The sequence below is a fragment of the Zophobas morio genome, unplaced genomic scaffold (genome assembly GCF_036711695.1).
Source record: "Zophobas morio isolate AGI-343-1 ecotype UQ-CSIRO unplaced genomic scaffold, CSIRO_AGI_Zmor_V1 ptg000012l, whole genome shotgun sequence".
NCBI lineage: Eukaryota > Metazoa > Arthropoda > Insecta > Coleoptera > Tenebrionidae > Zophobas > Zophobas morio.
Genome location: NW_026972117.1, coordinates 11,820,891 through 11,834,709, shown reverse-complemented (window position 1 = coordinate 11,834,709; position 13,819 = coordinate 11,820,891). Strand labels below are relative to the sequence as shown.

At 29.7% G+C, this 13,819-nt stretch overlaps 1 protein-coding gene across 5 annotated transcripts in view; it reads left to right on the top strand.

The window, feature by feature from the left end:
• Positions 1-13,819, top strand: part of LOC135127782 (limbic system-associated membrane protein) — an 829,211-nt gene that overhangs the window by 780,562 nt on the left and 34,830 nt on the right. For all 5 annotated transcript variants that reach the window (XM_064054398.1, XM_064054399.1, XM_064054400.1 and 2 more), the window contains exon 7: positions 7,548-7,722. In XM_064054398.1, the coding sequence (XP_063910468.1) occupies positions 7,548-7,722 (175 nt within the window). The remainder of the gene's footprint in view (positions 1-7,547; positions 7,723-13,819) is intronic.

The following is a 13,819-nucleotide window of genomic DNA, read 5'->3' as shown; positions in this document are numbered from 1 at the left end:
CCGAGTCATGCTCGCATTTTTAATCTTTATATATCGAAAATTCCCGATATTACGGTGCACCTTCCGGTCGTATTCTCCGCAAAAATTACCTCAACGTGGCCAAGTGCGCTGATTTTAAAACGTGTTCCATTACATAGAAATTGGAAATGTTATTGGGGAGGTTTATCAGGGATGATTATCGATTTGAGGCGATTGGACGGAGTGTAATAGTAGACAGTTTTTGTGATACAGGAATAGTCTACTTTTAATTATTTTTTTGTTCTAGCATAAACTTACCTAGCACGTACTGAATTATATATTTTTTTTTAGTTAGAAGCAAACACTTTTTTAAACATCACTGTTCTAATGTATATTTTATTTTAAGGATTCAAGCTTTTAACGCGATTATAAAATATTGTAGGTCAAATTGACTTTGAAATTTCGTGAATTTTGCCGCGTCGCTGTGACCCTGATGACTACAGTACTCGTCATCTCTCACCAATCGCAATCATAACCTAACTTTCTGAAACATCGAAAAAGAACGAAAATAAATGGGAAGAAAAATGAAGAAAAACTTAGGAATATGAATCACAGTACTCAAAAGAAGACTTTTGGAAAAAAGTTGGTTTCACGTTATTAGACACAACTTTCTATAAAAATATAGATACATTAGTCACAATGTAAGAAAAAAATAGAAGGTCCGTGAGAGGATCGATTTCGTGACCGTTTGACGTTCAAACTATCTGAGCCAATGGGAGTTTCCTGTACGTTCCTATATTACAGTTTAATGGTGTTATACAATTTCGATATTTTTGCAAAAATTTGAATGCCTAGGTTAAAAAAATCAAGATGTATTCATAAACTACAAGTACAGATGTGTTATTTAATAAAATTTAAATCGCAATTTAAGAACTATCAGTCTAGTAGTTTTGCAGATTATCTAACAGTACAAATCCAAACCCCAACGACAGACAGACGGAAGCACAAGATCTATGTTTCGATACTCCAGGAGTCAGGTCATGTCAGACCTATTTTTTCATATACTAGGGATCACGAAACGTCCAGAAAACATGAAAATAGTCATTCACTGGCTGGAATTTATTACAATACTTTCTAAGTTTATACTCTGGAAGCAAAAAATTTAAACTGTTGGTTATATATTTTTTTGAGCACGGTCAGTTTATTAACTCTTACATGTTAAAATAATATAGAAGAATTACTTAGCAAACTTTTTAGATGACGTCATCAAATTTTTGCTGAGGATGACAATAAACTATGTGACAATCTCAAAGTATCCTTTATCTATATAACATAACCTATGTGCAATTTTATTTATTTAAAATGTGTAATGTAGTAACCACTTTGAAAATATAGTGTTTACTTTTATGTAATTCTGTGGTATCGTTATATTTCCCAAAATTTTCCTCTATTAAATCTAGTTTGTTTGACAATTTTGATTTTTTTCTAGTACTCTCACGAATAAAAGAAAATCGTCTAGAGGTACCTACATCTGTTCTATACCCTTGTATATGGTCTATATTCTTCTATATCCTTCAATATTCGTCTATATATGTACTTCTATTTTCGTCTATATTTGTCTATATCCGTTTCTTTTTCGAATTTTGGATTTCTAGATTTCTGTGTATATATTCTTTTATATCCGTCTATATCTCTGTATATCGGTCTATAATCTTCAATATTCTTCCATATCCATCTATATCCTTCTATTTTAGTCTACATATATCCGTTCTTTTTTCGATTTTTGTTTTCCGATTTCTTGATTTCTATGCCTATATAATTCTACACCTGTCCATATCTTTCTATGTCCATAGATATCCCTCTATATGAGTCTATGTTCTTCATTATTTCTCCATATCCGTCTATGCCCTTTAATTTCCGTCTATATCCGTCTACACCTGTTTTTTTCGGTATCTCGATATTCGTTTTTTGTTTTATCAAAATTTCTAAATTTTTGGATTTCTCGATTTCCATGTCTATATCCTTCTATATCCGTCCAGATTCTTCTATATCTGTGTATATTTGTTTATATTCCTCTACATCCGTCTGTATCAGTTTCTATATCTGTGTATCGGTACATATTCTTCAATATGGTTCAATATCCGTCTGTATACTTCTATTTTCGTCTATATCTGTCTATATCCGTTTCTTTTTTCGATTTTTTGATCTTAGAATTTCCGATTTCTCGATTTCTGTGTTAATCTTCAATATCCGTTGTATCCGTTTTTTTTTTCGATTTTTGATTTTCGATTTCTCGATTTCTGTGTCTATATCCTTCTACATCCATATATATCCTTCTGTATCCTTCTACATCGGTATATGTCCTTCTAGATTCGTCTATATCTTTCTATGTCTGTTTATATCCTTATATTATGGTCAATATTCTTCATTCTTCTTCCATATTCGTCTATATCCTTCAATTGCCGTGTATATCCGTCTAAACTCGTTTTTTTTTTTAGATATTTCGATATTCGATTTTCGTTTCATAAAAATTTCGAATTTTTTGGATTTCCCGATTTCTATGTCTATATCCTGCTATATCCGTCTATATTGGTTTATATTCCTCTACATCCTTTTATATCAGTCTATTTCTCTCTACATCGGTCTATATTGTTCAAAATCCTTCTATATCCGTTTTTTTTTTTGATGTTTTAATCATCGAATTTTCGATTTCTCGATTTCTGTGTCTAGAACCTACCATATCCGTCTACGAGTGTATCTCTATATATCGATCCATAATTTTAATATTTTTCTATATCCGTCGATACTCTTCTCTTTTCATCTATATCCATATGTATCCTACTATATCATTCTATATTGGTCTATATCCTTCTATGTGGGTCTATATTCTTCATTATTCTTCCTTATTCACCTATATCTTTCGAAACCGTTTTTTCGATTTTCGATTTTCGTTTTATCAAAAATTTAAAATTTTTTGGATTTCTCGATTTATATATCCTTCAATGCTACATTCGTTTTCCTCCTTCTATATCTACCAATATCCTTCCATATCCCCCTATATTCTTCTAAATCTCTCTATATCCTTCTACATAAATGTCTATGTCCTTCTATATAAAAATGAAAGCCAATCCATAAGTCGTAAGCACAGGAGGACGTTATTTTATAAAATTTAAATAATGCTTTAATTCATGAAACGTCAAGAAAACATGAAAGTAGGCATTCGCCGGATGAACCCTATTACAGTATACCCGATGAGGAATAAAGAAATAAAACAAAGCAGCTAGCTAAAAATATACGTATAAAAATTATTCAGGAAACAGAAATAGTAAACAAAAAAATGTATAGGAAATCTTGGAAAGCGCAAAACACAAAACTTGAGAAGAATCAGAGGAAATAATGAAGCAAGACAAACATGGAGGCCAGAAGTTTATCTAAAAAACATTAAAAGCAATTAAGGAAAGTAAACAGGAAAGAAGCACATATAAAAGTCAAAAAATGATAGAATTTGTGTAAATCAAAAAAATATGGGACATGAAGGTAATCAAGACAAAGAAGAAAATACAGAAGAAGAAAAGAATGATCAGAACAAGAAATATTTAAGACAGATGTGATAACAAAAGCACGAACAGTCAACAGGATATGGTGGAATTACTTTTGAAATACTGCTGAATCTAAAAAAACAATAGAAACACAGACTGGTTTGAAAACAGGAAGAGAATAATAAATAATAATTCAATAATAGCGGTTTCATGAAATACATGGAAAATATACAGGAAAAAAATTTTTGTAAAGTAATTGTGATACAATTTAAGACGGATTCATAAACCACGAGTACAAGAGTAAGTTGTTTCATTAAATTTGGATAACCTTTACTGCGTAATGTATGTGGGAACGTCATCAAATTATTGCTGCGGATGGTTAGTCAAATTGTGGTTAGCGTTTTATCAATTACACGATATTCTTAAATCTCTGATAAAATTTGACAAGATTCGGAAAAATAGCAAAAAAAAAATCCTTCTCACATTTTGGTGGAGTTAAAATGATTTTAAAAGAATTTGAAAGTGCTTTGGACCCTCTAGTCTCCTTTCTTATAATACTTTAATTATTTTTTTTAAAGAATACGTCATTTAAAAAATCAGTTTTATCTTAGTAAGTGCTAGCCCTGCCCACCCGCCCTCTCTTTTCTTAGAGGGTAGCTCATTTGCCAAAATCAGTCTTATCTTAGCAGCCACTAGCCCCGCCCACCCACCCTTTCTTTTCTTGGAAAGTATGTCGTCTGCCAAAATTAGTTTTATCTTACCAAGAACTGATGACTAACTTTTACAAAAAATTATCAAAATTAGGAAACCTTACAATAAAAATTCGACGATATATCTGATGCAATTTCTGGAGTTTTGTAAACTAAAAACAGTGTTGAAAACCGCGTTCCGAAATTCCCATAAATAATAATGATATTAAACTATTTTAACAAAACTACCCTTACGATATATAGAAAAAAAGTCTATTGACAATGCAGATATTACGTGTTGAAAATGTATTGAAAATCACATGCAGAAAAATTATAGCAAGGAAAAAAACCAATAGTAGCAAATCCTTTATCAAACCAGTAGAATTGATAGCGGATTTTGGAGAATATTCTAAAACGTTCGAAAATCAGAAATTATGTTCTAGAAGAAATAAGAATTGGATTCTTAAATAAGTCTGGAAATTACAAAAAAAAAGTCGTATGACAGTGCTAGAAATGTCTTAATAAAAAGTTGGGGATGATCTAACACCTGCTTTGAATACATAATCTGTTCTAATCACTAATCTTTAACAATACCATGAAGTATTTAATTTAATTTTGATTTTGATTTTGGAAAAACATTTCTACTGTATCAATATTTCTAAATTCTATCGTTGATCTAACAATAAAGCCAAGCATTTTAATTCCACTTTTCGAAGTGATCCATGTATTTATTACACAAATGACAATTTCGCATCCATTATTACACCCAGATCTCGAAATTCCAGACAACAAGTTAAAAAAATAACTTTCTTCCTTTTAGTTTAAATAAAAACCTTAAATTTTCCACTATCTATTCAACATTAAAGAAATAAAGCATTGAAAGTATATTGTAATAAATAACAAATCTTATCATTATCAACAGTTCTACAAAGCTTTAAACTATTTGCATGTGACAAAGACTTACAATTAATCATTTACAAAAATAATGAACATAACTGGGTCTAAGTTAAATCCTTGTACCATTCCACTCTTGCACTGGTATAAGTCTTATTTAATAATTTATATTCTACAAATTCTTTTCTACATAGTGATACTTAAAAGCAATTTATCAGAATAATCTAAATTTTTATTTTCTGGAATAAACAAACTCCGATAATCGCGATCAAAAGCTTTTGGAAAGTCAGTAGATATAACATTTACCCTTTCTACAGTTATCAATAGTCTTTTGATACATACTGATCTTCCTTCTACAAATTCGAGTTGCTCCTTGATTATTTTTTTACCATTATGGCAGCAAATGGATATATTTAGAGAGAATGCAGTCCAGTGAAGAAAGAAGAAGATCCAGAAATTTGAGGGGAAATTTTATGTTACCAACACAGCAACAGTAAAGTTTGTCCAGAATTATAAGAATTTTATGGACTCCCAACGTTAATTTATTTTACAGCCCAGGCGTCAATTCTATTGTACAGGTAAAGTGCCTGTCAGGGGAAAGCCGATGTTTTCTGTACCTGAGTTCACCCCGCTCTTCAGCTGTACAATAAAATTGACAACAGGACTGTAAAACGAATTAACTTTGGGAGTCCATAAAATTCTTATAATTCTGGACAAACTTTAACTTTTAATAAAAAAACGTACTTTAGAATACTTATATTCTAGCCAAATTTAATTCTGTTCCTGTGATGAGTCCATTGGCTATTCATGAGACGATCATTCATTATTTTCTAAAGCTGTTTTCAAAAATGTTACAAAATTGATGAACTTGAAGTCATTTCAATTAATTTCTTTTTCTTATAAGCAAGTAATCGGGTTTTCATGGTATACGCTTTTTTTAATGTTTACTCAGATTCCCCGGCGCTAGCACTTGCTAAGGTAAGATTGATTTTGGAAAATCACATACCCTCCACGAAAATAGAGGGCGGGTGGGCGGGGTTAGTACTTGCTAAGATAAGACTGATTTTGGCAGATGATATACCATTTAAGAGAATAGAGGGCAGGTGGGTGGGGCTAGTACTTCATAAGATACGACTGATTTTGGAACATGACATATTTCTATAAAAATAGAGCGCGAGTGGGCGGGGCTAGCACTTCCTAAGATAAGATTGATTTTGATAATGATAGGATTTTGGCTATGATAAGATAATAAAGGACTTATAATACTTTAATTATTTTTTTACAGGATACGTCATTTAAAAATCAGTTTTATCTTCGCAAGTACTAGCCCCGCCCACCCGCCCTCTTTTTTCTTAGAGGGTAGCTCATTTGCCAAAATCAGTCTTATCTTAGCAGCCACTAGCCCCGCCCACCCACCCTCTCGTTTCTTTGAAAGTATGTCGTCTATCAAAATTAGTTTTATCTTACCAAGAACTGATGACTAACTTTTACAAAAAATGATCAAAACTAGGAAACCTTACAATAAAAATTCGACGATATATCTGGTGCAATTTCTGGAGTTTTGTAAACTAAAAACAGTGTTGAAAACCGCGTTCCGAAATTCCATAAATAATAATACTATTTTAACAAAACCACCCTTACGATATATAGAAAAATAGTCTATTGATAATGCAGAAAAATTATAGCAAGTTGAATATGTATTGAAAATCACATGCAGAAAAATTATAGCAAGGAAAAAAAGCAATAGTATCGAGCAAATCCTTTATCAAAGCAATAGAATTGATAGCGGATTTTGGAGAATATTCTAAAACGTTCGAAAATCAGAAATTATATTGTAGAAGAAATAAGAATTGAATTCTTAAATAAGTTTGGAAAAAATATAGATCTAAACCAACTTAATCTGACCTGGTTGACTTGACTTGACCTAAGCTAATCTGACCTGACTTGACCTGACTTGAAGTTTCCTTGATAACGTTGCCCTTTATACTCGTATTAGGGGAATTTTGAAGTTTGTGCTGAACTTTATCAACACTATATTGTTTATTTGAAATCTGAATATAGTGGTTTTATTATTTCTCCTTTCTGTATATTTTTCGTTTGTTCACATACAGTTAGAGTAAGTAGAATAGCAAAAGCTAGACTTGCGTCCTTTACTACAAAATAGTTCTATTATCATTATTAATAATAATAATAATAATAATAATAAATTGTTTTTATGAAATTGGTTACTTTACATAATTAACGCTTTTCCATCCCGGAAATCCCCCAAGCCGTCCAACATCCCACACCCAACCTCCCATTTTTCTAACCTAATAAAAAGCCACCGCCCGTTTTCCCACTTCTGCTTTATTTTCTCCTTTCCTATACAAGCCGGCAACCAGCATTGTATCCTCACCCCATTCTTTCCGAGCTGAAACTGTAATTTTTGGCAAATCCCTTGTTAATTATTTCCGTATTTCATTTCCAGGTGCTCTGGTACAGAGACACGATGCAGCTGGATACAACAGAAAGAAGAATAATGGAGTCACGCGGATCCAGACATACGCTCGTGATTCGCAAAGTACATCGTTCCGACTTTGGAAATTACACTTGCGTGGCGGATAATCAACTGGGAAAAACAAGAAAGAGCGTCCAATTAACCGGTAAGATTTATCACAACAGCAGATAACATTGCTGGATAAACAACAAAAATGCCCTGGCACCACTTACAGGGATCGTACATCAATCCGGCGGATTCGCTCCGCTTTCATGCCGCTAAAACGTCCCATTCGGTGAATGTTGGTGTGGCGATAATGGGGGGTTTAAACGGGTTATTGCGCACCCGATGGCGATTTTTTTATGTAATTAAGTTTATCGAGCGAGGCTTGAGAGGATACGTCGGCTATGTTGGTGTCTATTCTCACAAATAATAAAGTAAATTGAGTTTTTTTTTTAATTTGTTTGGGAATTCTACTCGATTCACTTAAGTACGTGACTCTTTTTAAATTAGTAATATAGTTTTATGTATATCCAATTTATTTTTCCTATTACCAATTTATTACTCGACGCCCGTCTATTCGATGCGGTTTTAAAATATTAACAACTTATGGCATATTTATATTTTGCGCTTTTATAAATCTCTGTTGCGTCACATAGGGTAATCGTATAAAGGATTATTATTTTTAGAATAACGTCCCTAATTCTTCGTCTCAAGAACTAACAAAAATAACATTTTAACTCTTTGGAGGGCATCCTGTTCGGAAAATAATCTGCCAAAATACCGCTCGAAGATCTCAGATTATCTGTGATAACTTCTTAATTTTTTTTTTAAATATCGCCGGTCCCTCGGCGTATTACTATTGATAATAATGTTTATAGTGCTGCATTTTTCAATCTACTCTGTTTTGTTTTACGTCTCTGAAAATGAGAATATTTATTATATATTATTTATTTATTTATTTATTTATTTGTCTATCGAAAAATTTAGAAACTGGTTTGAAGGTGGCAATTACTCTGATTTCTTAGGAATACTCAATTATTGCATTGATTTTGAAAATTTTAGGTTTCTATATTAAAAAATCGTCATTTGCTTTAGATCGACAATTATAAAAATTTATTTTTTGGTAAAGCACTCTGTATATTCAGACTCGTTTCTATTTATACCACGGCAAAACGCATAGGTACCTTTATTTGTCTCTCCACAAAATAATGTAACAAAGGTTTAAAAAAAACTGTTGTTTTTTCTAGACCCGTAATATTGCTAAAAAATTTAAAAAAATAGGGATAACGTGGCAACGGCGCATCGAAATTTCAAAAATAAATTGTGGTTATAAAGCCTCAAAAGAGTTCAATCGGAGCATCTGAAAACACTGAAAAGTGAACATTTTTCCAGAACTTTCTTTACTGCATAAACTCAAAAATATAGAAACCGTTGGCAGTGATTGAATAAATTATAAACAGGTCAGGTGTATTTTTAATTTCCTCCTAAACCATTTTTAAACTAAAAAGTGATGTCACCAGTTCGTGAAAGAGAATGACGTCGCCTGAGAACTTTAAAGTTTAAAAAACAAAAAATTGAAAATCCAAAAAGTAAAAAGTCGAGAAATCGAAAAATCCGGAACTCGAAAAATCGAAAAGTCAAAATACTAAAAATTCCCAAAACTGAAATATAGAAAAAATGAAAAATAGAAGAAGAATTGAAGAATCGAAAAACTGAAAAATCACAAAATTGAATGAAATATCCAAAAATTTGGAAATTAAAAAATTGAAAAATTGAAGAACTGAAGAACTGAACAATTGAAACTTTGGCAAGTCGAGAAATGGGAAACAAAATTAGATTAATTGAGAAATCAAAACTCGAAAATTTAAAAAATTTGAAAATTGAAAAATCGGATAATTCAAAAATCGAAAAATCGAAAAATTGAGAGACCAAAATACTTAGAACAAAATCGAAAAATCGGAAAGTCGGAAATGGAAAAATTGATAAATCGAGAGACTGAACAATCAAAACATCGAAACATCCGACTCGATAAATCGAGATCTGAAAAAATTGAAAAATCGAAAATTTTTAAATTCACATAATTGAAAAATTAAAATATGGGTGAATTGAAAACTCGAGAAATTCAAAAATTTAGAATTTTAAAAATTGAAAAATTAAAAATCGAAAAGTTGGAAAATGGGAAATACAAAACAGTCGAAAAATTGAAAAATCCAAAGTTTAAACAACGAAAAGCTGGAAATTCAAAAAATAAAAAACCGAAAAATAGAAAAATCTAAAAGTCGAAAAATCGAAAAGTTTAATCAAAATACTGGAAAATCTAAAAACTGACAAAAATATCCAAAAATTGAGAAATTAAAAAATTTTAAAAATTGAGAAATCGAAACACCAAAAAAGCAAAGCTGAAAAATCGAAAAATTGAAGAATAAAAATACCGAACAGCTGAAAACTCCAAAAATCTAAAATTTAAAACATTGAGCAATTAAAATATCGCAAAATTGAAAAATGGAGAGATTCAAACATCAAAAAATTCGAAATTATAAAATTTAAAAATTGAAAAACCGAAAAATCGACAAATCGAAAATTCTAAATCTTAAAAATTTAAAAACTGCATAATCGAATAACTGAAAAATCAAAACATCATTGGAAAATCGAAAAATTGAAAAGCCTAAAATTAAAGAATCGAAAAACCAAGAAATCCAAAATTCAAAACTTCGAAAAATTAGAGAATCGTTAATCAAGTAATAGAAAGCCGAGAAGAAAAATTAAAAATTGAAAAATTGATAAATCCAGAAACTGACAATCAGAACATCTGAATTCGATAAATCGAGACATCAAAAAATTGAAAAATCGAAAAATTTTAAAGAAAAAAAATCGAAATATAGAGGAACTGAAAACTCGAGAAATCGAAAAACCTAGAATTTTAAAAATTGAAAAATTAAAACATCGAAAAGTTGAAAAATTGAGAAATCGAAATATAAAACAGCCGAGAAATGAAAAATCTAAAGTTTAACGAAAAATTGAGAACTCAAAAAGTAAAAACTCGCGAAATCAAAAAATCCAGGGCTCCAAAAACCGAAAAGTCGCAAAATCCAGATATTGAAAAGTCGCAAACTGAGAGAAACATCCAAAAAATTGAGAAATTAAAAAATTGGGAAAATGAAAAATGGAAAAACTAAAAAAGCAAAGTCGAAAAATCCTAAGCTTAGGAAATCGAGAAATTGAAAAATCAATAAACCTGAAAAATTGAAAAATTGAAGAATTGAAAAAAATCGAAACTTTGGGAAGTCGAGAAATGGGAAAATGAAAAAAAAAATATTAAGTAGTGCACAAATCGGAAAACTGAAACTTTAGAAACGTCAAAATTTGAAAAATTGAAAAATCGAAATATTTAAAAACCGTAAAATTGAAAAATCTATAACCCGAAAAATCGAAAAATTGAACAATTAAAGAACTGAAAAATTGAGACTTTGGGAAGTCTAGAAATGGGAAAATAAAAAAATAGATCAATTGAGATATCGAAACCCGAAAATTTAAAAAATTGGAAAATTGAAAAATCGGATAATTCAAAAATCGAAACATCGAAAAATTTAAAAACTGAGACATTGAGAAATCGAAAAATCAAAAGATCTAGAAATCAAGGAGTCGAAAAGTAAAGAAGCCTAAAAATCGAAAAGTTATAAATGGAAAAATTGATAAATCGAGCGATTGAACAATCAAAACATACGAATCTCGATAAATCAAAATCTGAAAAAATTGAAAAATTGAAAATTTATAATTTCGGAAAATTGAAAAATTAACATATAGAAGAACTGAAAACACGAGAAGTTGAAAAATCTAGAATTTTAAAAATTGAAAAATTAAAATATCGAAAAATTGAAAATTCTAAAGTTTAAACAACAAAAAACTGAAAATACAAAAAATAAAAAATCGAAAAATCGAAAAATTTAGAAGTCGAAAAATCGAAAAATTAAAGAATACTGGAAAATCGCAAAACTGCAAGAAATATCCAAAAATTAAGAAATTAAAAAAATGGAAAATTGAGGAATCAAAAAACCAAAAAAGCAAAGCCGCAAAATCGCAATTTCGAGAAGTCCAGATATGGGAAACTCAAGAATAGATTAATTGAGAAACCGAAACTGGAAGATTTAAAAAATCGAAAAATCGAAAAGTTTAAAATGGAAAAATTGAAAGATTGATTGAACAATCAAAACATCCAAACATCCGAATTTCGATAAAAAATTGAAAAATTAAAATATAAATACTATAATACTACTGTACTAATAGAACTGGAAACTCGAGAAATTGAAAAATCCGGAATTTTAAAAGTAAAAAAATTAAAATATCTAAAGGTTGAAAAATTGCGAAATCGAAATATAAAACAGTCGAAAAATTGAATTGAATGAAAATACAAAAAATAAAAAATCAAAAAGTTGGAGAATCAAAATACTGGAAAATCCCAAAACTGAAAGAAATATCCAAAATTTCAGAATTTAAAAAATTGGAAAATTGAGAAATCGAAAAACCAAAAAAGCAAACCCGAAAAATCTAAGAATTGAAGAACTAAAAAATCGAAATTTCAAGAAATCTAGAAATAGGAAAACCAAAAATTTAGCAATGTCAAAATCTGAAAAATTGAAAACGAGAAATACAGAACAACTGAAAAATAAAAAAAATCGAGAAATCGAAAAATCTAAAATTTAAAACATGGAGCAATTTAAAATTGATAAATGGACAAATCCAAACATTAAAAAATGAAAAAATAAAATTCGAAAATCTAAAATTCTTAAAAATCGAAAAACTGAAATATGGAAACATCGAAAAATTGGAAAATCGAACAATTGAAAAAAAAGTAAAAATTCGGAAAACCGAAAAATCCAAAAATCGGAATATGGAAAAATTCAAAAACTGGGACGTCTAGAAGTCCAAAAATCGAGAAATCGAGGAATGGAAAGACCAGAAGAAAAGCTAAAAATTGAAAAATTAATAAATCCAGGCATCAGAAAATTGCAAAATCGGGGAATTTTGAAAAAGAAAAATTGGAAAATCGAAAACTCAAAAATTCGGAAAATTGGAAAATTGAACTGAAAATTGAAATCGAAAAATTTTAAAAATTGAAAAATCAAATCATCGAAAAGTTGAAAAATTGAGAAATCGAAGTAAAAAACAGTCGAGAAAATGAAAAATCTGAAATTTATAGAAAAATTAAAAATCCAAAAAATAAAAAAAAACGAAAATTCGAGAAATCGAAAAGTTGAAAAATTCCAAAAGTCAAACAAAATTAAGAAATTAAAAAATTAGTAAAGTGAATGCAGGGTCGAAAAATCGTAAGCTTAAAAAATCAAAAAATTGAAAAATCAAAAAAACTGTAAAATCGAAAAATGGGAAAATAAAAAAAAGATTAGTTCACAAATCGGAAAACTGAAAATTTAGAAACGAAAAAATTTGAAAAATTGAAATATTTAAAAATCGTAAAATTGGAGAGGACAAAAATTGAGAAATCGTATCATTGAAACATCGGAAAATTAATAAATCGAAAAATAAAAAATCAAGAAATCGAAAATTTGAAGAATGGAAAAATTGAAAAAGCCCAAAATTAAAATATTGAAAAATTGAGACATCTACGGTTGAAAAATCGAGAAATGTCAATAGCTTATTTATAAACCGGAAGTTCAAGACTACGCTACTTTTTAACATTTAAATAACATTTATTCGACAAAATTGTAAGACGACATCATCAATTACTAGGGGCATGAACGGATAAATTTTGACTAACGATTTAACATCCTTCCAATAACTAAGTATAAGTTGTAAAATTTTGAATTTTATCCAAAAATCTTAACATTCTTTGGTAAAAACTCAGCACGGATGCATAAACCGTAAACGGAGGATATAAAATTTCGCTTAGAGTCGATATTGGCCTGAGTGCGCTCTGGTCTGTAGATCAAACAAGTTCTCAGGCGACAATTAATAAACGTATTTTGGCTAGTGGGTGGTACAAAAGTTGTGTTTTTAATTAAATTTGCGTTCTGTAACCAAACTTTGCAACTACTAATGTAAAAAGAAATCTGTAAATTAACAAAATTAATTAATTCGCAAGTATAAAGCATATAATTTTGCTCAGCAAAATTTTGAGTTTTGAGAGTGTGTTTATGTGTCATCATCAGTTTTTGTAATAAAAGAATATATTTAATAAATTACGTTTTGAAACAACTAGGGAACAAATGGAAATGAAATCTTCGAAGCATTCAGGGAGCAAATAA